At 37.0% G+C, this 24,935-nt stretch overlaps 1 protein-coding gene and 1 long non-coding RNA gene across 3 annotated transcripts in view; both read right to left on the bottom strand.

Annotated features, from left to right (window-relative positions):
- The window catches only part of LOC134796328 (uncharacterized), a 280,891-nt gene that overhangs the window by 54,307 nt on the left and 201,649 nt on the right, over window positions 1–24,935 (bottom strand). The window lies entirely within an intron of this gene.
- LOC134796321 (double-stranded RNA-specific editase 1) lies at window positions 450–24,530 on the bottom strand. Of its 2 annotated transcripts, XM_063768414.1 has the most exons (11): window positions 24,377–24,530; window positions 24,050–24,108; window positions 15,147–15,218; window positions 14,489–14,599; window positions 10,074–10,185; window positions 9,498–9,619; window positions 4,632–4,734; window positions 4,375–4,488; window positions 3,888–4,060; window positions 3,202–3,427; window positions 450–2,638 (listed from the first exon to the last, which is right to left on the bottom strand). In XM_063768414.1, exons 1-11 carry the CDS (start codon window positions 24,390–24,392, stop codon window positions 2,529–2,531), a joined length of 1,218 nt encoding a protein of 405 aa, XP_063624484.1. In that variant the 5' UTR covers window positions 24,393–24,530; the 3' UTR covers window positions 450–2,528. The 2 variants fall into 2 exon arrangements, with proteins under 2 accessions (XP_063624484.1, XP_063624485.1); XM_063768415.1 differs by lacking the exon at window positions 15,147–15,218.

The raw sequence follows: 24,935 nt of genomic DNA, 5'->3' as shown, positions 1-24,935 counted from the left end.
TAGATGTATCCACATTTGTGATGCTGATAACTTGTCCATTAAGTACAATTTGAGGTTATTAAACGTATGATGTCCACTTTTGGTTTTATTGATTCCATTCCACCTTCGGCTACCGATTCATAGCTCCCAATTAGTCCAACAATAAAAAGTAGAAAATATGTAATGAGCTCTGCTTCCCCGTAAGTTTGTCTTGTACACACACAACGACCCAAATTATGTGTGTTGTGTAAACCTATGTTTGCTTTTGCCACCGAGTAAATGTCATACCTAATTATTATTTCGTTTGGAAAATATTTGCAAAGAAAAATACAATATTTTAGTTCCTTACTTTCAATTTTTTATTGCCGGAATTACTGAGTAACTGTCATCAAGAGTTTATGTGTATGTGTGGGCTATTAAATCCGTGGGTTACAACTTACAGATAGCAAGTGGGTGCAAGTAAAACAAGGTTTTGAATACATTCATTTATTTCCATGTACTCATTACAAGTTTTAACACATTGCCAGGCGTTATACTTAACCCTTTCAAAAGCAAACATGCAGTCGCAAATGTAACTTTCATGCTTTTACGGATTATTGTATATGCGGGCGATGGAAAGGCTAAGAAATAGACGTCATTAGCCGACAATGTGTTAAGTATAGTGACAAGTATACAGCTACTTTTGGAAAGATGGAACTAGCTAGTCTAAAGTAGCTATCTAACGATTTCACGTAGACTTACTTCGTCTACCTTAACCAATACTCTTAATAACTACTTACAGCTATAATAAATTGAAGTCCACAGATAACTACAGATTTTAAAGATTAGTTGATTAATATTTATTTGGTCTAGTCAGGTTAAAAAAATAATACGTAAAATTGATCATCCATATTTTGCAGTAATTTAAATATACAATATAGATGTCTCATGCCAATTTAAAATATATTTAGATGAAAGGATTTACTAAACACATTGCGTGATGAGAACTTCTCTGTTCGTAGCCGCTTTCCTCTACAAAGCGGGAAAACGCTGGGATTGGCTACGAGCGTAGCGCTACGAAAATGTTGGCCGTGAATGTGTTAATTTATCTCTATTCTGTATATTTAATTTAAAGACATCAATTAGAGATCAATACACGAATACTCAATATATCTCATTCACTTTCGTCATCACATTTTCAAATATTTTTTTCCTAAAATCCCCTCTTGCGTTATCAATTATCATGCTACGCGATGTTCAACTACATCCCCATATAAATATATAGTACTGTGTACCATGCAATTTGATATTTAAATTAGAAATATGATAGTTGAAAAATCTTGTTAACAATACTAATGAAAACTCACGAGATTCATACTCTGCGTCATTAGTGGTGTGAATATTAATATTTAGAAGAATTACTAAATGTAACTTTAAGTTTTTCCATACACAGATATACAGAGACATTATGAATTTAATAATATATGTGGGCTTCATGGGTAGGGCGAAAAAATGATCCAATTTACAAAATAGTAGCCCACATTACTATTTAACTATTTATTCAAATTGTTTAGACTTCTCTTATGAAGTATTTCTAATTTTCAAGTACTTCTTGTGAAGTTACATATTCTGCGGCATAAACAAAAATAATACTAATATGCATATATTGTGGCCGTTATTGAGAAGCGTGTGCTCGTTTCAAAGTAATATCAGGCCTCCGTCACACGCTCAAGGCCACGCGCTATATGCCTACCGCTCGGCGTATCGTCGACGATACAACCAACAGAGGGCCGCCGAACGCCCGCCTCAGCGCTCGCACCGCATTGCACCGCGCGTTTCCCGCGCTTATGCTTCGAAATGCCGAAACCACGTAATTATTGTGCAGTAGATGGGTGAAAAAGTCAAAAAAACAAAGGAAAAAGCCTATAATAAAAATTTATCTTTTTATGGCGGGCTAAAGGTCCCACCTGAAAGTTTAATAATTATATTGAAGGGTTAGAAAAAGTATTTTTAAATAATTTTGACGACGTAATAATTAATCGGCCTGGTAGCACCGTATTACATCTTTTAAAAACCGTTGATTGTCCGTTGCTTTGCTCCTGAATATTTATTAAAATTATTTACGCGATTTAGGATATTTTCAACTACTTATAACATTTTAATAACAGAGAATTCCGAGAAGTGAAAAAAATATAAATCATTATATTAAAACTAAAACATATTTGATTCGCAACATTCGTTTTATTACAATAATCATCATAGGTAGGGTAGCTACAACCCTAGCGCATTCTTACGATGACGCGTTGGCACGTGACTCGAACGGCGAGCAACACAGTCTCGACTCTTTGTGCGCGTAATTATGGTACATTTCTTCTTGTCCTGAGCAGCAGGTATTATTATTAGGGTTCTGTAGGCTATTATAGCGTAGGTATTTTTGCTTTTGTTTGGGAATGAGGTATCTGTTACGTAGTAACTATTTATTAATCTGTGGTAATATTTCCGAGTAAAATGGCACCCGACTATAGTGTAAAGTGGATCTTTTTTGTGTTACTGCCCTAGAGGAGGGTAGCCTACTGCTGAAGGGGCGGGGTGGGCGCGGGCGCGTCGGGGAACGTGACGTTGAAGAGCGCGGCGCAGGCGGCGCGCGCGGCGGCGCGGCGGGCTTCTTTCTTGTTCGAGGCTGAAAACAAAAACACAATTAAATACAAGTCTTATTCCTTCGACCACCAAAGACGTCAATTGACGTGCGCGGCTACAGCCCAATCAACCTACGTGCATTTCGACCAGGATGACGCGCCGCGCACGTTAGGCGTGGCGTTCGAAGGGTTTTATATAGCTTTCCATGGGGCCAAATGTGAAACTATATGGTGACAATGAACTATAAGTAAAATATGATTGTTTTACCGCAGTCTAATATTTTATGATAAAGCAGATTTTCATAACTGAGTTTTACTTGGGTGATAATAAGTCGAAAAGGGAGAGATAAAAAGAGGAGTTAAGAGAGACGTATCATCAAGACTCGTCACAGAACGTCAACAAACTAGGTTGCGAAATGGAATCCGCTCAAACACAAAACAAAAATCAATCTACCAACGGAGCGGCGGCTGTCATTCACGAACATGTGGCGTTATCATACCGAGTCATTTAACGACTTATCACCCGAAAAGAAATGACTAAATAACGCTTAGAGCATTCTGAACCTTACTTATAACCTATATATACAGTATTTTCAGTCGTACTCACCTTTACCGATGTACGTAGCACCATCTACATCGACGCCCATAGTGAACAGCATGGTCTGCGGCTTGTCGCCACTGATAGCCAGCTCGCGGTACTCAAGTCCGGGTCGCATGTACGTGAGGAGCATGCAGGGGTGCAGCGTTGCAGCGTTGGGGGGCAGCTCCTTGCGCTTCATGGGCGGCTTCGGCTTGGGCGGAGGGGGGGCGATGATCTCCATAGATTCAGATGTCTGTGGGGGAAAATATATTGAGAGAAATTGAACACAAGGAGGACAATTCGAACTTAGTCTGATATCAAAATTATGACATTTTGTTATCATTAGTGCATGTGATTTCGCTCGTATTTGTTCGCACAAACAAACTAGATATATGACCTACGAACAGAGTCCTCGTCAGATATATCGGAGCGCTTGAGGTGTTCAAAAATATCTGAACAAGCACTCTAACGCCTTGACAATAGAAGCGTGTTTAGATATTTGTGAGCACCTTGGCCGCTCCGATATATCTGATGGCGACTGTACATGCCGCGCACGATAGGCGTTGCCGTTCAAAGGGTTAAAGTACATTTACATATTTTAAATAAAGTTACATAAGTCTTCACAGAGTTTTTAGTGTCAAACAAAGATACTTTTAAATTTCCAAATTGCAGTCACGATTTTTTATGTAAATTTTCATAAAATATCAACTCACGCTGTTACCCTGCTGGCCGGTGGGCTTCAGCTGCGGCACCTTCACTCCCTCGTACTCCCACTCGGAGAACAGTTTGTGAAGAGCGAACGAAGCCAGCTGGATCATGGGCAGCGTCTCGGCCTCGGACTCGCCGTTCGCGTTGTCACCCTCGGCAGAATCAGCGTTTTCTGTACCTATAGTAAAGACGGGTTTAAAACTTAAAGAGAGTTCTCCAATGTTAACATTGTAATACATATAATAATAACATAATATTGTTTACCTACCCGATATGGGTTGCCGTTGTGACTGTATGTGTATAACTTTGTATTCCATCTTATTGTACACGGTAAACGATAAATAATTTCTAATTTCTAAGAGTTAGGTAATTGGCACTGTTAGTGTCAAGTTTAAGGTATAAATCAGGAATTTACAAATGAAATTAATGATGATAAAAATGGATTGTTCCGTAGCATGTAATAAGATTATAACATTTTTCTTGTATACTTACCAGCATTGGCGGCATTGGAGGCATCGTTAGCGAACACCTTGGACATGCGCTTGATAATGAGGTCCCGGATAGCCTTCTCGGCGGCCGCGTTACGCGCAGACAACTTGTTCTCGCCTGTACACAATATACACATTTAATTATAAAATAAGTTTCTGGCAAAAGTAGGTCTTGTAATTTGGATTAAAAACAAAAAGTAATGCCCAAACAGCTTGAAATTCATGAAACAATGCATATAAATTAACAATGTATATACTGACCATATCCCTTGTAGACGTTGCCATCGAGCGTGAGATCCGCGCAGAAGCTCTGCTGATTGGCCGGCTTGTAGAATTGGTTACCGGCCGCCTCCACTTTAAATTGCTAATGACAAAAACCAGCAGTTTACTTGAGAGTTACAGGAATAGTGAATAAATCTTTTCATTTAACCAGACAAAATGGTAAGAATCCGCATAGGTACTGCCAAATTACCAACAACCAAAACCAAACCAAATTACCATCCACCGACAAGAGCAAAGCTCTTAAGTTATGATGATGATGACTGCCAAATTATGAAACTGTGCACGAGTGTATAGTATAGTTACCCAAAATTTTTGTTCCCCATTATTTTTTGTTCCATTCGCGTTTTTCCCCACTTTTTTATTTTCCTATGCAGTTGTGTCACTATTAGGCTACTTTCTCGGACGCATGAATTTCTATACGTTTTTGTTGCTACGCTTATTTTATTCCATGCATTTTGTCTCCTAGTCCGTATTATCTCCATACCTATCATGTACCTGTAGAATTTATTACCATTATTTAATCAAACACTAATATTTTAGATGGTTAATATTTTGCCCAATCTTACCTACCGAACCGTTAAAATAATAATAATACAGTACTGATATCGTGCTGATAGATCGATCGCAGCGCCGGACCGTGCTCGTCGACGTCACCATCCCCCATGATGAGAATCTCGTGAAGGCCGAGAAGGACAAGTCCAGCAAGTACCCACGAGATAACCGCTATGTGGGATGTTGACTCGACGATCATTGTTCCTATAGTCGTGTCAGCGAACGGTCTCATAGCGAAGAGTCTCGACCAACACCTAGAGAGACTCTCGCTGGGTGGTTGGATCAAGGGTCAGATGCAGAAGGCGGTAATTTTGGACACGGCGCGTATAGTACGTCGATTCCTCACTCTGCGGCCCTGACCACCGGCAGCTTGGACCCTGCCCCGCTGCCGGCGGCACCCTAGGTTAGGTTTTTTATAATGTGTTTATATATTTTTGTTATGTTTTGTAAGTGTTTTTATATTTTACTTTTATACTCACATTGTAAAACCCTAACCTAAGACCCTAATTGAATAAAGAGATACAGTACTATACATACCTACTTAATAAACAAATAAACCTCTTTGAAATATGATTACCTTTTATTGTTATGAAGAAAGTATTTATGAAATGTCACTGAGACAAAGAACTGAAAGATTGGTTTACCATTACTGAAGAATATAATTGTATATTATTTGCTTTGATTTATATTTGAGACTATCGTAAATGATGGAAGAAAATAACCTAAGTCCTGGTGGAACGTCTGAAGAATGTCAAATTAGATTTTTAAAAAGTACACATGGGGGCAGTATTTTAGTGCGAGGGGGGTACCGGCACTATTTAAAACGCACGAACAAAAAGTCTCTCACGTCCATATGGGTGTGCCATCTGAAAGGAATGTGCAAAGGGTCAGTAGTTTTAGACGCATCACGAAAGTCCATTCTAAAAGACAAAAAGCACTGTTGTGTTCCAGACTTTGAGAGCATAGACATCGAGCTCAATATAATTGACTTAAAGCAAAAAGTGGCTTCTGATTACAGGCCGATTCCGACCATTTTTAGAGAACAAATGGCCCCACTAAAAACGGTGGAATATGCGGATAAACTACCAACATTTCATAATGTGAGAGATTCGTTGTACAAGGCCAGACAAAAATCCAGTCTAACTTCGCAGTTTAAAAGTTTTGAAGATATTGTTATACCAGAAAACATAGCCAAAAATTTCGTTTGCGTCAAGGACGATGACATTTTGATATGTATATCTGACGAATGTAAGAATTGGATTTCAGGCTTTAAGACTTTTTTTTTAGACGGGACATTTAAAATGGTACCTGAACCATATGTACAGTTATATACCATACACGTGGACATCGGATCTGATGAAGAGCATACGAAAGTCGTGCCGTGCATATATGCATTGTTGCCTGATAAGCGGCAATGCACGTATGAAAGATTGTTCAAGGCAGTGGAGCAAAATATTCCAACATTTCGGCCAGAATGCGTTAAAGTCGACTATGAAATTGGTGCAATAAATGCTATTCGGATTGTTTACCCGTCAGCCACCATTAGTGGGTGTTATTTCCATTATTCTCAGGCCCTGTACAAAAATGCCGACATCTTTGGGACAACTAGTAGTCGCGAAGGGGCAAGGTATGTTGCAAAGTGTGCTGCATTGGCTCATTTACCAGCGCTGAAAATCCACGAAGGGTGGATGATTGTATTAGCGTCGTCACCACAAATAACTGAAGTAACAAGGTTTAACGAATACATGCTTAAACAGTGGATTAAACTGGACATGGTTTACATAATGTCGTGCTTTGGGCACAGACATAGAACAAACAATGTCGCCGAAAGCTGGCACAAAAAAATGAATAACAGAATACATAATAACAGTAACTTATTGTACTTTTTGGACCAATTACGGCAAGAAGCATTAGATGTAAATTTCACTAATCTTCAAAACGAAATAAGAAGCGATATTTTTCGCAAACGGAACAAAAAATATACGCTGATGGACAAAAAAATTCAGTCAATTGCCAATAAGTACCTCCAGGGAACATCCTCGTTAGAGGAATGTATAACACTTTTATCGATTCTTAAATATAAAATATAAGTATAATAAGGTATGTCGGAGAATGGCTGAAATGTGCCATCTATCGCCTTCAAGAGGCGTTTTGTCATGCAAACCTTGACAAATAGAGCAAACTAGGGTGTTACGTACACTTGAGTGGCGTTCGACGCAGTTCCGCCAAGACGTCATAGAGTGCGCTCTTAAAACAATTGAAGTCCAGAACAATTGAAGTTATGCTGTCAATCAATCTTCAGAAGGAGCACGATGAGAACGAACGGGAGAAGATGACGTCTGTGGCGGCTCCTGGGTCTAATCCACTGGTTTGCTTAAGATAAGAAACGTAACGCGTGCTGTGATTTGTAATGAGTCTTGTGCAGTAAAGATTGTGAGTTGAACATCGTATTTCATTGAAGGCCCTCGTCATCCACGATTGAAGGTTCTGATGTGCTGCCGATAGTATGATACGCCCACAATTCCCGACGGAGAATAAAAAGACTATTACTACATCAGACTATTATTGGTAAATAGAACCTACGTTTAAACTTTTAGGACATTATTTAAAAAAAAAATCGGTGTTGGTTAGTTGTTAAGATTTACTTTTAAGTAAAGCGGGTATTAATAAGATTTTTAGTTTTGTTATTTATATATTAATGTAAAATTTTAAAGTTTATAATAACCCATGACCGATTACAAACATTTGTCATATTTATTTATGGTGTTTTTTTTACGTAGAATGACAGATAGTCTCTATGCCGTACTACTCATACGTATAGCGATATGATTTTTGTAGATTTTAATTGGAATATCTCAAAAATATCCCTGGTTTTAAAGTTATACCACAGAATAAATAATAGTACTAAGTACAGAAGACTCACTCTCTAACAAACGCGTCTGTTACGATCAGCACAGATATGGCCGCTAGGTGGCGACAGCGCCACGCGCGGCTTATGGCAAACCCCAAAATTGGGGCCGAACAGATGTACTTTTAGCTACCTGTAGCAAAGCGACGAAATCGCGGAGTGAAACACGCCTGGTTATACATACAACCTCACATACAGTCAGCATCATAATATATTCGATAACAATCCAAGTGGCCAACATCCTTAACTACCGTCATACAACTAAAAACAAAGATCTGTTCCGATATATTTAGCTACTTTGGTTGCCACTAATTCTTTGACGCTGACTGTACTTCCTACCTAGGTACCTGAAGAGTGAAGACCTATGTAAGTGCATAACTGATACCAGGCGTGTCTCACTCCGCGATTTCGTCGCTTTGCTACAGGTAGCTAAAAGTACATCCGTTCGGCCCCAATTTTGGGGTTTGCCATAAGCCGCGCGTGGCGCTGTCGCCACCTAGCGGCCATATCTGTGCTGACCGTAACAGACGCGTTTTGTTAGAGAGTGAGTCTTCTGTACTTAGTACTATTATTTATTCTGTGCTGATACTACGAATTGGTAATTTTTTGACATTAAGTTTTTGGTTCATACGCCATTTCACTTTCAGTCTTTTGGTGTGACAGAATAACAGTATATGATAAAATTATAGTGAGATTTGGTTCTACAGGTACATGATAGGTATGGAGATAATACGGACTAGGAGACAAAATGCATGGAATAAAATAAGCGTAGCAACAAAAACGTATAGAAATTCATGCGTCCGAGAAAGTAGCCTAATAGTGACACAACTGCATAGGAAAATAGAAAAGTGGGGAAAAACGCGAATGGAACAAAAAATAATGGGGAACAAAAATTTTGGGTAACTATACTATACACTCGATTATCTATGACAGGGCTCTCCAAACCCCGGCCCGCGGGCCAAATCCGGCCCGCGAGGCGGGTCAATCCGGCCCGCCGACAGCGGTCCAATCCGGCCCGCGGGAGCCAGGCTCCAGGTGTTCAGCCCTAACAACAGCAGCAACCAGATACACCGTCCCCCCCCCTCGGCGCCGACGGTGGCCCGCGCGAAAATTCTGAGGCGCAATATGGCCCTCAGGCCCCTGATCTATGACAAAGCCTGCGTTGTGCATAATTTTAAAGCATTACCCACTTTTCTCACAGAGTTGGACCTTCCCGTTCTTCGTTGGGTTAACGCGTTTTCTCGACCACTTACGTGTCAATGGAATATGAACTTTAATATTATGATTTAAGGTTCGATTTAGATTCGATTATTTTGTGTGTCTTAAATTGTTTGTAAAACATTCTTGAAATTGAAAAAGGGACAATACAAGATATAATTTATTACCGTGGCGAGCTGCTCATTAGGCATCATCTCGTTGAGCACCATGAGCGCGTTCTTGGGCGTGAGCAGCTTGCGAAGAGTCTCGTTCTGGCGGCGCCGGCGCTCCTTGTTCGACACCTTCTTCACTGTTAATTTAAACAATCATTAACATTTCATTGAGTACATCGGTCGCCTTCCAACTGCCACGGTTAAATGATCAAAATAAATGCGCGGCAAACCCGTCGGAAATAAAATGTGTTCAAAACGCGAAAGTGTTATTAACATAACACTTACGAGAGCCCACTGGTGCGTTGCGTTGCGTCGCGTCATCGCAACGCATTTAATTGAGCATGTCATACAAAATATGTGTAAAATATCGCAATGTCGACGCTGCGACGACGCCTGCAACGGAACAACGCCACGCAACGCACCAGTGGAGCCGGGCCCTTTATGGTGCTTACACGGTTGTGTATATAAACCAGTATTTTTACCTCCTAACTTGTTCTGTATGCAGGTAGCGATGGCCGCCACCGCCGGTGCCACCCTCACCGGTCCCTTCCGTGCCTGGCGACTGTGCTTAACGACCATGTCGAGACTCACCTCCTCCCAACTTGTTCTTCATCCAGTGGGGGCGGCCGCCACCGCCGCCGTTGCCGCCCTCATTGTTTCCCTCAGTCCCTGGTTCAGTTTTCATCTCCACGTCCGGAGCGTTCTGCGTTTAAAACATGACGGTTTTAATGGGTTATTCCCACTAGTTACCACCAAGTTGTTACCAGTGGTAACTACTGGGAATTTTTTTCCCACCTTTTACCACTGGTAACTACTGGGAATAAAAATTCCCAGTAGTTACCACCAAAATTTTGTTAGAGTTAAATACTAATAAAAACACTATAAATAGTGTAGTATAAATATATCGAGTAATTTAAGGCGCGGTGTGTAGTAAAATGCGCTTTTTTGTCACCATATTTACAGACTTTTACAAGGATTTCATGCATTATTTTCTAGTATGTATAACTTCAGTCCTTGAACTACGTTATTGCTTGTCAGAAACACGACGACTCATTATTTTCTCGATAGAATCTTAAGTTGAAAACATGCCTAACACTGTCTTTATTTCCTTATGTTAGAAGTACTACGACGAAAATGTATATGAAACTTACTTCAGTCGATAGCTTTTAAGTAAATCTTCATTATTGCTTGTCCTTTTATCGATACGTTAATTTTTTCATTCATCATTTGATGAATTCAACATTTTGCCTACTAAATTACATCCTACGCGGCAATACCTTGCGCCCATTCCTCACGCCAGTACGCCCGTGACCACTGTCAGCGTCGGACCTATGCTAGTTTAGCGGACGTTTCATAAAATGGGTAATCACAGCATAAATATGCAAATATGTTATACACACAATGTGTATAACATATTTGCATATTTAAAAAACATTGTGTGTATAACATATTTGCATATTTATGCTGTGATTACCCATTTTATGAAACGTCCGCTAAACTAGCATAGGTCCGACGCTGACAGTGGTCACGGGCGTACTGGCGTGAGGAATGGGCGCAAGGTATTGCCGCGTAGGATGTAATTTAGTAGGCAAAATGTTGAATTCATCAAATGATGAATGAAAAAATACTTGCGAAGAAAAGCAAAATAATTCTTAAATACGGTGACATTTCAGACATTCGTCCGTCATATTGTCATTTTATAGCAAGTTGGGCAGCAAAGGCACACACCCATCTAACCAATCCAGAATTCAGTCACGATTGATAAATTGTGTAAACATATTTTAAAAGGCTATAAAATTAATCAAATTGAATAATTTTTAAACATAGATATACAGGATTCAAATATTTTAGACTGGTCATATTTTTCATAAAATCGATTTCAATTGGCAAATCGTATTACTTTTTGGCAACCGGGTTTTTTAACCTAATTAGACCCCGCTGAATCCGAATTTGCTGGTTGCTTGATCGAATTCTTGACCGGAAGTGAGATATTTGATATTAAAGGACCCTTTTTTTAGTTTTTCGTAAATAACTCTTAAACGGTGGCGCATAGCAAAAAATATTCTATTACATAAGTAATCTGCATAAAATTGCCTACAAGAAAGATTTAGTACAATTTTTTGCTAGGATCAATATTCAAAATTCAAAGAGATATTAACGCGGGAAATTCAATTATAATCAATTCTAAGGTCCCCTTTTTTAGATTTTCGTAAATAACTCGTAAACGGTGGCCAATATCAAAAAATGTTATAAAACGTTAATAATCTACACAAAATTTTGTACCAAAAAGATTCAGTACACTTTTCGCTGGGATCAATATTCAAAAAGATAATAAAGAAGGAAAGTTAATTATAATAAATTCTAAGGTTCATTGTTTGTATGTTTTCGTTAATAATTTGAAAAGTATGACTCATTGCATCTTATACATAAATAATAAACATAAAATTTCCTACTAAACATGTAGAACTTTTCGCTAGGATCAATATTAAAAAAGACAAAGCAGCGGGTAAGTTAATTATAATCAACTTTAAAGTCCCTTTTTAGTTTTTTGTAAATAACTCGTAAACGGTGTCCCATAGCAAAATAGGTTTTAATTAATAAATAATTTACATAAAATTTTCTCCAAAAACATCTTGAACTTTTTTTCTCTAGGATCAAATTTAAAACGATATTAAAGGAAGAAAGTTAATTACAATCAGTTCACAGGTCACTTTTTTTTTTAGTTTTTCGTAAATAACTCGTAAACGGTGGCCCGTTGCAAAAAAATATTATACATAAATATTGAACATAAAATTGTCCACAAAAAAGGTTCTTTACACTTTTGCGCTACGATCAATATTTAAAGAGGTATTAAAGGGGGTAAGTTAATTAGAATCAATTTCCAGGTCCCTATTTTTAGGTTTTCGTAAATGATTCGTAAAATAAGGCTCATAGCAAAATAAGTTCTTAATGTTCTTGTAAATAAATAATCGGCATACAATTTTCTACGAAAAACATAACACTTTTCTCTAGGATCAATATTTGAAACGACGAAACGTTTTCTTAAATCAACTTTTTATCTCTTTGTTAACTTTAACAACCCTAAAGTATTGATCGTAACGTAAAAATAAAAAGATCCAAATTTGTAGGAAATTTTATGTTAAAACTTTTGTTATTGTTTTGTACCTATGCTATTCGTACAGATATTCGAGATATGAGCAAAAATATGAAAAAGGTACCTTCACCCCCCTCCCCCTACACCCTCAGCACACCCGCTAAGCTCGAGGACATTAAGTATGGTTATCTGGACACCACAAGGTATAACTGTGCCAATTTTCAAAATTATCCGAATTATTTACGCAGATTTTTTTTATTTTCTTGAGCTATTAACTAACTCGAATGTCGAAGTAGAAGTGTTTTTTGTCATTACAATCTTTAAATGCTTGACTTTTATTCGTCAATTCAAAATTAGAAAAATAGTAAGTAATTACAGTTAGAGTTATAAATTGTTATAATTCTTTTTGTGAAGATAGCTAAATTATCTTAGCTTTGCTAGTATTCTTCCTTATTTTCACTACCTACTTGCCCGAAATTGACTGCTAGAGTTAGACCAAGTCTGCAACGATTTTGATAGCATAGGCAGTGCAAGTGTTATACATAATTTCATAGAAGTTTGACGTTTAAAATAACACTTGCACTGCGTGTGCAATCAAAATCGTTGCAGACTTTTCTTGGTCTAGCTCTATTACATTTTTAATGTCTATTAGTAAGAACTATTATTTGTCTCATAATAATTTGGTATCATTTGATTAGATTCTCAGTTTGTCGCGGTATACACTCATATTGTATATATAATTAATAATTATTTACACTCACCGTCTTACCTACCATTTTTAATTTCATTAAGTACTCATCAAAATTCGAATTTGCTAATAAATCTTATTCAATATTAATTGCCGGAAAAAATCCCGGAACTGACAATTCAGAATACCGATGTCGTCAGAATAAGGACGTAGACGTGCTGCGCGGGAATGGTGCGGTGCGCCGCGCGGGGCGCCCGCCTGCTCTACCACGCGTCTGCTTCACCCCCTTGAAAACGTAAAACTCGAGTATAAGAGCGCCTTAATAAATAATTATAAGTCGATTAGTGTTTTAGTAAACTCCCTTAAAAGTGACCAAAAATATTGAAACAGTTTAACCGGTACTAGTACAAAAACTATGATATATGTACTTAAGGATAAATTTAATAATCCATTTAGATGATTTTTCAAGTGATTTTATTAGGTAATTCAAAATAACTCTATTTATACTATTCATACCTACTGTTTTTATTAGTATTTAACTCTAACAAAGTTTTGGTGACTACTGGTTGATGGTAACTACGAGTTGGTGGTAACTACTGGGAATTTTTATTCCCAGTAGTTACCACTGGTAAAAGGTGGGAAAAAAATTCCCAGTAGTTACCACTGGTAAAAACTTGGTGGTAACTAGTGGGAATAACCCGTTTTAATCATAACATATTTATAGGTGTATAAATTCACAACAAGTACACAAAGTTAGTTTGAAAAACGGTTTTAACCAATTGGATTTGCTAACACTGTTCACTGATAATTTCTAAGAATTATTGCAAGACGTATGCCTCGGCCACGCTCAGGGCGTCAGGAGCATGCGTTTCGTGGCCCTAGGTTTAGTTTAAGGCCTGAGTGGACGCTCGAAGCGGAACGTTCGGCGGGGCGGGGAGCGTGGCGTCGGGCTCAAGTGATTTGAGCAGCATGCTCCTATACGTTTGCATTTGTTTAACATGCACGCCGCACGCCCCGCTCAACTCGAGCGTCCACTCAGGCCTTATACTTAGGCTTTCCACTGAGGAAGAGGCGAGAGGAATCAACCAATAGCATTGGTTGTAATCCAGCAGAGCAGACAAGTCGTGCAGATTATGTCTCATCACTCTCTCTCATCTCTGCCTCAGACTGAGGCCCTCAGTGATCCACTGATGGTCAGTTAAGAATGTTGCTGTGAGTACAGACCAGTGGTTGAATGGGCACATTCTGCAAGTTCTGTTGTTGAGCTTGTCTGGGCTGCTGCGGCAGCGGCGGCGGCTGCGGCGCCGGCGTGAACGACTGCTGGTTGAAGGGTTGCTGCACACCATACATAAATATGTTAGACCACACTTTCGACAAGGCTGAATAATCACTTTTGTACTTGCTTCCCACTGACACCATTGCGGGCAAGGAGACGAGCGAGCATCAAAATTCGATTATACGATAATTTAAAATAGTTTCATGGCTGGCAAATCAAAATTTGCATTCTGTGCTTCAGTTAACGTTTGTTGATAGAAAACCTCCTATTGAATATAGAAATCCTTTCATATTGGATGTCTTAAATGATTAATTGAATTTTGTTAACAATTTAGCCAGGTAAGGGGTAGGCAAGTCTTATTTATTATTGAATAAACGAGAATCACGAGTTAACCTCGTTAAAAAATAATCTTACAGTACATAAACCAATCAAATTAACTTTTATGGCTCTTGAGATTCCTCATTTGATTCCTACTATGGCTGGCCTTTCTTATTAAGTTTACTTAAGTAAATTTTCTTATTGTACAATGACAATATTTGTCATGAAACTCATGAAACATCCTACCTTTTGGCTGATATCATGAATAATGGTAAAAAAGCTACTTACTCCGACAGCGAGATTGGGGTTGGTGTGCTGCTGTCGCTGGGCCCCGCCGCCCGGCGCCGCGCCTCCCGCCAGCTGGCACACACAGCCGTCAGGCGATGCCGTCCACCCTCACACATTCACACACACATACAGACATGCTTCTCACATGTATGACTGTCAGGTAGATTAACTAATCTCCAGCATTCATATCTACCCTTATATTACTGAAACGCGATTAGAAAGGGATTGAGATAGCTGTCAATCCATATTGATTTTGACGTAAGTGTATGGAAATCTGTTATTTCTAATCCCTTTCTGATCGCGGCATGATAATATACCACTCAGAGACCCCGCCCACACTAGCATCTTTTGAGCGCCGGCGTCTAGTCAGCGCTATGGAAAATGTCACTGCGCAGTTGCGCCAATGTTGGTCGAGCAGCAACCATGGAGTTGACTAAACAACCATGCTCAGGAGACGCTATTGTGGGGTCCCTTTCATCTTCAGAAAGAGTAATTTGACATCTATTGACATGTATTTAACCCATTCAGGGCCAGCGACTCAGCGTATGGGTCATGCTGAAACAGTTCCGCAGGGCCAGTGACTCACATGTGAGTCTTGAATAAATTGTGATTTAAACTTAAACGAAACGTAATTTGATGTAATAACGTAAGTATCATATAAGCTAACAACCATTTCTATAAGGTATATTAGGTAAAAAAATTATAAACACGTATTTTTTAATGAAAACAGGGTCTAGAATATTCAAGTTTGGTTTACTATATGTGACGTTCCACGGGAAAAGGTACCTTATGAGGGTTTCTAGTTTCGGAGATATGAAATGTTTTGTAAAGAGGTGAAAAAATGCTCAATTTTTTTTTATTGTGTGATCTGAAACCTTAATGCGTAACGTTTGTTTACCTGTTTTTATTTTTGTTATAAGTTAGTTATAAGCCTAGTAATGTCGTCTCAGAGTTTAGTAGAAAAGGTACCTTATGGAAAAAAGATTGAAAATTCCCAAAAAAACTAGTCAATACGGGAAAAGAAGTTTGGTAGAGAACTGTATTAGCATTCTGCAAAACTAATTTGATAATTTCAGTTCTGGTTGGGGCGCCTCGCAAATATTATAACCGTACATAGACCGACATCACAAATCCAAGTAGCCTGCTATTATACCAAAGTTACTCTCGTCAAGTCTTTCTTAACTAGAATAATCTTCATTTGGTTTGGTCGCATGCAGTAAATCAGCCATTGGTTTGCTGAAAAATGCCAATACCCGACGCATTACCTTATGGAATATCTGAGGTCATTGAACCTCAATGCCGCTTATCTTCAATAGCAACCGAAATATATTATTGATAAGAAATAGACGATTTATACCATCTTAACCCCAAAATATTATTAGTTTATCCTAACTGTTCCATCATCATCATGCCTCATCATGTAACTTAATCACAAAGGTACCTTTTCATTACATACAAATTATTGGTCTTTTTTAAGATTATTATGACGAAGAATTAATTAAATTTGGGGCAGTTTAATGTAAATTAATATTTTCTATTCATAAAAGATAAACTGTAATATGATTGACATTTTGTAGTGATGTATTATTAGATTTATTTCCATAAGGTACCTTTTCGTAAATGTATGGAGCAAATACTGTTATTGTTATGTAAGTTTAAACTGGCATAAGGGGTTAAATATAGTATTTAGTTGGGGTTTTAGGATTTATTTCATTTGAATGACAGAATTTCTTTCATATGTGCTCAGAAAAATTGATTGTGTGTCACATTAAAAGTAAAAATATTCAATTTTGTGATTTTATATGAAAAAGTCAGAAAATACATTTTCACCTCTAAATCGGTATTGTTTTTTGCTTAAACTGTCTGTCAGTGTCGTTTTCTAATAGATAGAATTTAAATCTTGAGAGCTCATTGCAATCAATCGTGAAAATGAAATAAAACTTTATTTTCAAGAGATTGGCTAGTATACACATAAATCAGTCGATATCAAAAGTTTCTATTTGCATTACAGAACAAGTCGCAATATTTTTTTAATCTCACATATATAAGGTATTATTATTTGTAGTCAACTATGTAACTTACTTCAGGAACATAGTTTTTTAGGCGGCTAAACTTAAAACTTCTCTATCGTAAAGTTGCTAATTTCACAACATTATTTTCAAAAAATCATATCTCTGTAACTACGCAACCTAGAAGGTTGATCTTTTGTGTTATCGATAGCTTATTTATTGTAGATTACTGGGGTATGCATAACTCCATACCCGCCATAAGGTACCTTTGACCGTGGGACGTCACATATGTGCAATATAGTAAATATACTGAAATTCTAGATTCATATGCGATGCAAGCAAACAGAAAAATCCATATTTAAAAAATACTTAAAATATATATATTTCAGAAGTTATTGACATGGCTCAAGGTATGGGTCACCGTGGCCTGGCGCTACTTGTAAAAACTACTAAAGTTTCCGTAGCAGGCTAAAATAAACTTTATTGGCTGGTTTTAAAGCTTATTTCATGTTGAAGCTGTTTGATATTGTACCATTTTACAACCGATTACTGTTTGGATGATGGTAAGCCACATTTTGTAGGAACCAAACCGTAGTATAATAATATTTTGTTTTGTATGGGGGGTAAGGCAACTAGGATTTTCTCCCACTGTACTTTTATGTCATAATATTTGGTGATCGTTGTATTGTATGTTAGGCAATTACCAACTAACAATGATGTTAAGGTTCATTTTTTTTCGTTTTAATATACGAGTAAAACAAGGCGGTTGAAACAGTCATCACTAACTAATACGAGTATGTATTGTATTACAAATAGTTTGTGACAAATATTTACAAGTTCTTTAAAATATCGTGGTTTCTACGGCAGATTAGAAAGTAAGCACTATAATACATTTTAAGTTCTCTATTGTTACTAATATAATGGCATTTACCAAAACAAAGATAAATGACCGACCAGGTGTAAGCTTATCGGACACACTTGGACAATAAACAAGGAATGCATCCGAGCAGCAGCGGCGCGGCGGTATTATCTTTCATGTGGTATTTGTCACAAGAGTTCAAGAAGTGATTCATCCCATCCCCCCTATTAGAGATGTATTTTGGAGTAACATAGGAAATATTATTTAGTCACGATTTATTCGTGGGCGACTGTAAATAAGAAGATGTTTTTATTAAAAGTAATCTTTATTTAATGAATTCTGTCTACATACATGAAGCCATCTTGATTATGATTGTGTTGCCATAGTCTACTTATAATATCCCTCTTACATCCCCTTTCTTTTCAAGCAACTACAACCATGACATGCCTACTAGCAAGTTGACTTTTTACAATAATATACTAATTAATTACAACACACATATAAAGGCATAAATTATCAAATTCAATCAGTTTGATAATCACAGAGATAGCTAGGTTTCTTAATCAGTCGACCTGTTCTAGTTCTTATAGCAGAATTGTTATTTTCATTAGCAATACTTTGACCATTCTCATTTTCTTCTGTATAGTTCTGAACATCAACAATATTCTTACTTTGTTGTGAAACATAGCTATCATCTGTCATATCAGCAATACTATTTCTTCTATACCCTTCAAATACTGCCAGCTGTTCCTCCTCATCATCGCTATACAATATTGGGCTATCTCTTACAGTTTTCATTTCTCCCTGATTTTTACAATTTATTAAGTACCTTCTATTCCTAAACAAGTTCTGTCCAGTTTCTGTTCTAATTTGAAAAGAGTTGGGTCTGCTATCTTTTCTCACTACTTCAGCATAGCTGTTAGGTTTATTATTATTAATTAATACAACTTTTTGACCCTCATTTAGCTTTGACAAGTTTTTTGATTCTCTATCATAGTACTGTTTTTGTTTCCATGCATTGTCATACAATATTTTTTGCACATTACAATTTTCTTTACTAGGTTTCTGAATACTAGGCAACAAACCCTTAATTTTCCTGCCCATTAACAATTCTGAGGGCGTATAATAATTAAATTCCTTTGAAATTGGTGTGTTCCTATATTCTAACAGGCTTAAGTATCTATCTTTTTGTTCATAATCAGCTTTTTTAAAAAGATTCTTAGTTATTTGAATATATCTCTCCGCTAATCCATTAGACTGGGCATAGGTAGGACTGCTTGTTTTGTGTACAAAACCCCAATTTGTAACAAATTCTTTAAATTTGCTACTAGTATAGTTAGTCGCCCCATCACTATACAAATATTCAGGGATCCCAAATCTACTAAAAATAGCTTTCAATGCATCTATTGTAGTTTCTGGTCGCAAATCTTTCAATTCTGACACTTCAAAGTATTTGCTGTAGTAATCCACTACAATTATAAAGTTTTTTCCTTTATAGTGAAATACATCTGTACCCAAGTGCCACCATGGCTTATTTGGCATTTCCCTAATTTGCATAGGTTCTTTTACATTATTTTTCTTAAACCTATCACATGTACTACAATTCAAAACTTTATTTTCAACATCTCTTGACATGAACGGCCAAAACATGCATGATCTAGCCCTAGCCTTACACTTATCTAATCCCATGTGATTGTAATGAATACGCTCTAACATGTCTGATCTTAAGGTTTGTGGAACAATAATACAGTTATTCTTGAAAATCAGTTCATCACACACATACAGTTCTCCACTAAATGTAAAATATGGTTTTAAACTATTAGGAATATCTTTAATACTTGGCCATCCATTCAAAATGTAATATTTTATTTGTTGTAAATCTGTGTCTTTATTTGTCTCATCCTTAAAAATTTGTAATTTCCTATCTGTTACTGGTAAAGAACTCACAACCATCCTAACTTGAGCCTCAATTTCCTGTTCTAGAAGATTATCATTTGTTTTTAAATTATGTCTAGATAATGCATCAGCTATCAAAAGGTCTTTTCCAGGTTTGTATTTCACAATTATGTCATATTTCTGCAAGTGTAAACGCATGCGCTGTAATCTTAATGGTATATCACATATGGGTTTCTTAAAAATTGACTCTAAGGGTCTGTGGTCAGTCTCAACCTCAATTTGTTTACCATAAATATATTGGTGATAGCGAGAACATCCAAACAAAATGGCTAAGAGTTCTTTTTCAATTTGAGCATATAATTTTTGGGTGCTGGTCATGGATTTGGAGGCATAAGCTACCGGTAAGTCATTTTGTAATAGCACCGCTCCAAGAGCGTCTTTAGAAGCATCTACTGACAATTTCACTGGTCTACTGACGTCATAATATTGTAGCACAGGGTCTGAAACTAATATTTTTTTAAGTTCACAAAAGGAATCATCATGTTTTTTTGACCACAACCATTCTACATCTTTTTTTATCAAATTTCTTAGAGGACTACAAACTTGTGATAAAGACGGTATAAACTTGGCCACATATGTGATCATTCCTAACAAGCGCTGCAATTCTTTTACATTTTGTGGCTTTTCCATTTTAATTATAGAGTCTATTTTTGTAGGATCAGGCTTTATACCATCTTTAGTCAGTAGGTGTCCTAGATATTCTATTTCTGACTTTCCAAATACACACTTAGTTGAATTAAACTTTACCCCATTTTCTTTTGCCATTTGTAATACTTTTAATAAACGTTCATCATGTTCTGCTTGATCTTTACCATATACTACTAGGTCGTCAACAAACACTTCACATCCATTTATATTTTCAAAAATTTCTTTATATCTACGATGAAAAACTTCTGGTGCAGAACAAAGCCCATATGGTAGACGTTTAAAATAATATCTACCAAAAGGTGTAGAGAATGTGCACAGTTTGGCACTATCCTCATGAAGTTTAATTTGAAAGAATGCTGTAGATGCATCCAGTTTACTAAATACTTTAGCACCTGCCATTCTACTAGACACTTCTTCAAAAGTAGGTAATTTGAAATGTTCCCTCATAATACAGTTATTTAAATTTCCTGGATCTAAACAAACTCTAATTTTCCCATTCGGTTTTTTTACAATAACTATATTGCTAACAAACTCAGTCGGCTCTGTTATTTTTGAAATAACTTGAAGTTTTTCCATTTTATCTAATTCCCTTTTCAAGCTCTCGTGTAATGATATTGGTACTTTCCTACAAGATTCCACTTTGCCCTGAGCATTTTCTTTTAACTTGATTTTATAGTCTGGACCACTTAAAGTGCCTATAATTTTGTCATCAAACAGTTCTTTATAATTTTCTGTGAATTTATTACAGTCATTTTTTATACAATTTAGATATTTTCTTTCCATTAATTCTTCCTTGAATACTGATTTTTTACCTAACACTGGTAGAATCGGGCGAACTGAGTCGATAACATAGAATTTCAATTGTACTTGTCTATTATTCATGAAATTTCCAGTTAATTTAATTTTACCGACACAGTTCAGCTCTGTTCCCTCATAATTATACAAGTTGTTTGCATTTTTTTCCACTTTATTTTCTAATCCGAGTTTCTTAACATATCTTAATGGAAGCACGTTGCAGTCCGCACCAGTATCCAATTTAAAGTCTATAATATGACCATGTATTTGAATGGCCTCATAGTCTTCTTTCCTTTGAATCGAATTAATTTGCACCATACCTAACACAATATCACTTTCATCCGATGACAGATCTACTACATTCACATTCTTCACATTTCTACACATTTTTCCGTAATGCCCGAATTTGTTACACTTTTTGCATACCTGATTAAATGCTGGACACTTGAAACCATGTATAAAGCCGCATCTGTGACATGGAGGTCTGGTAGTAGACTGTGCCCGCTGATATCCACTTGTACCTGCTTCCTCAGATTGATCTCTCATATTCCTTGGTCCATAATTTCTTCTCTCTGGTTGTTTTCTTTGTTCAGTATTTTCTTTAGATCTATAACTATAGCCTCTGTCCTTCTTTACTACACTTACTGCTTGTTCTTCAACATCAAAGTCCTTAATTTGTTTTTCTGTATAATCATATGTTTTGCAAATTTTAATGCATTTTGGCAAATCAAGGTCAGGCTCTTTGAGTAGACGCTCCACAACATTTTTCTTTTTAATTCCTCTAATTATCTGATCTTTTATTAAACTGTCCCTAAGTGTTCCAAAATTACAGTCAGCACTTAGGGTCCTCAATGTGTTGACGTACTCGTCCAAAGTCTCCCCTTCTTGTATTTTACGTCGAAAGAAGACATTTCTGTTGATACTTTCATTGCTTAGTGGCAAGAAATATTTTGAGAACTGCTCCACGAGCTCGTCATAGGTCTTAATTTTTTCATTGTCAAAATTATTGTAAATTTCTATACATTCTTCACCAATGCAATGAAGAAATAAAGCAATCTTGCTTTCTTCATCTAATCGTTGTTTTGCCCCCGTGGCAGTAAAATAGAGTTTAAATCTTTGTAGCCATTTTTTATAGTTTTCCGATGGATCTCCTTGTAGGGATAATGGCGGCGGTTGTTTTAGAGTTTCCATTTTATAAGTTCACATCACTAACCACTGCGCCCATTTACTTCTCCTAATACTGTTCACGTTCGTTCACTTTAGATTCGGCTGCGCCATGTAAATAAGAAGATGTTTTTATTAAAAGTAATCTTTATTTAATGAATTCTGTCTACATACATGAAGCCATCTTGATTATGATTGTGTTGCCATAGTCTACTTATAATATCCCTCTTACAGCGACTTTATACTCCTGTGCTGTTTAGTTATTTCGTATTTTGTGACCATGAGTATGGATTACCGGAATTTGAACCCGCCTAACCAAACTGCAATAATTAGTTATTTTTTATAGGCACAGAAAAACGGTGGTTAGTAAAAATATTGCATAATGCTGTTCAACTGGCCGGCTTCATAAGCGGCGATTTATTTACCGTGCGCGCCAGGCTCGAGACCCATAAGCTGAGTCATACGTTTTAGCTAAAAACGGTTTGTATGGTGGCCCGGCGTATTGTGTACGCTCAGCGGTTCGTGGCCATGAATGGGTTAATGAAATGACCACATTATATTACATCTCTTTGTTATAAATATTTTCATGAACAAATTGCTAACAATAAGTCAACTCTTTCTAATACTAGCATTATTACATTAAGAGCAACTAATATTATATTCAATTCAGTGTACATTTCACTCTTACCATACTCAGTGCCAGTCATACTACACAACATACCTACTAATTTTTAACAGATAATGTCTTATGAAATTGTGAAATGAAAACAGGCAAAGGGGATGATAAAGATGTCATTTCATCTTTAAAGAGGAGCGAGGAAGGTTAGAATAATGAGAAATATCATACATCCACAATCATACCAAAGGGTGATCTTGCATCGCCCAAACCTTCCATATTCCTATCATGTCTCTTACCCAATGAAATTGCAGCAGTTTTTTTGCATTTAATATTGAAAATTCAACTCATTTGTTGATGTTTTCAATCAAAGTTGTCAACTACAACTTCAGTGGGCTGTCAAGATGCTAGGAATCTGGGTTAGCTTGTCTACTTAAGTCTAGAGAACCCCGTATGTGCACGAGATTTTGTCTCGTGATCATAATGCATTCTCAACCCCTAGCCACCCTCAGAGAGGCCCCCGCCTACATCTTAAGTGTCTCACCACAGGCCTAGTGACTCGGTAAACCCTTGGTGTGCCATTGGTGGGGGCATCATTGCGAGAGATTAAAGAGTGTTAGTTCTCATCTCACACAATGATGGCAGACAGATGCTCAAGGATGAAGCTCAGTCAGAGAGTGGCTGTTGACTTTGTGAGGCCAGTACCAGGGCTTTGGAGGCTCCACTTTGTGCTGGCAACAGATGCTGTTGTTAGCATATACATACATACAGCAGTTTATTAATAGTTATTCCATGAATGAGGTTATTATACATTATTGCTCCTGATTAAGAATAACTGGTAGTTAAAGATAGTTACCTCTCCGGCAGGCACGAACTGACCCGGGGTGTTGAAACGACCGGAATGGCGTGTGTTATCTGGTGGAAAATCATTACAATGACTTAATTTAGTTAAGGATGGCGGCGCCATTTTTGCTGCAGCTACCAGGGAAAATCGATACAAAGCCGGGCAACAGCGGCCGGTAACAAAAAACCAATTACTATGCTAAAAATAATAACAAAAAAAATTGGCATTGTTCGTTATAGCAAATTGACACGAAACTAGAATGATTTAGCAAATGCCAATCGGCAAAATGGTCTCTTAGAAAGTAGCCATGACGCATTCTTCTCAACAAAGTAAACTTACATTTGTTGTAGGACATCTCGGATTTGAACAGCACTAACAGGCGGTGAATGGATAAGAAGAAATCAACGACAGAATCGTTGATATCTTGAATATTTTGTTAAGAAATTCTGCAAGAATATGAAACCAAGCGGCGGACCGGATCAGTTCATTGACAGGAATTGAGTTGAGAAAATGGCGCTGTTCGTGTTCGTGTTGCCATCACTGAATTCAAATACATTTTTATGCCTTTGTGTTTATTCTATATAATTTATTTCGATTCGTGATTTATAATTTGTTGGCAAATAATAATCGATAAATGTCTAAAACTTCTGTTTTCATATCACTTTTTCCATATTTTAAGTGTAAAATGTGGTGTAAAATATTCTAATATTTTTAAACTTTCTTTGTGCGTTTTCAATGAGTACATTATAAAAATAAAAAACATAAAACCACCAATGAACACTACTCATATATGACTCGTATTGACTCGTATCAAACAGCATTTATCTGATTGGCGGAACGAACAAATTCACCGTTAGCTTAGGAATGAACAGAGAGAACAGTTTTGTTTATTGAAAAA

This window comes from Cydia splendana, chromosome 13 (assembly GCF_910591565.1).
Source record: "Cydia splendana chromosome 13, ilCydSple1.2, whole genome shotgun sequence".
NCBI classification, from domain to species: domain Eukaryota; kingdom Metazoa; phylum Arthropoda; class Insecta; order Lepidoptera; family Tortricidae; genus Cydia; species Cydia splendana.
This window is presented reverse-complemented; position numbering and strand designations above follow the sequence as displayed.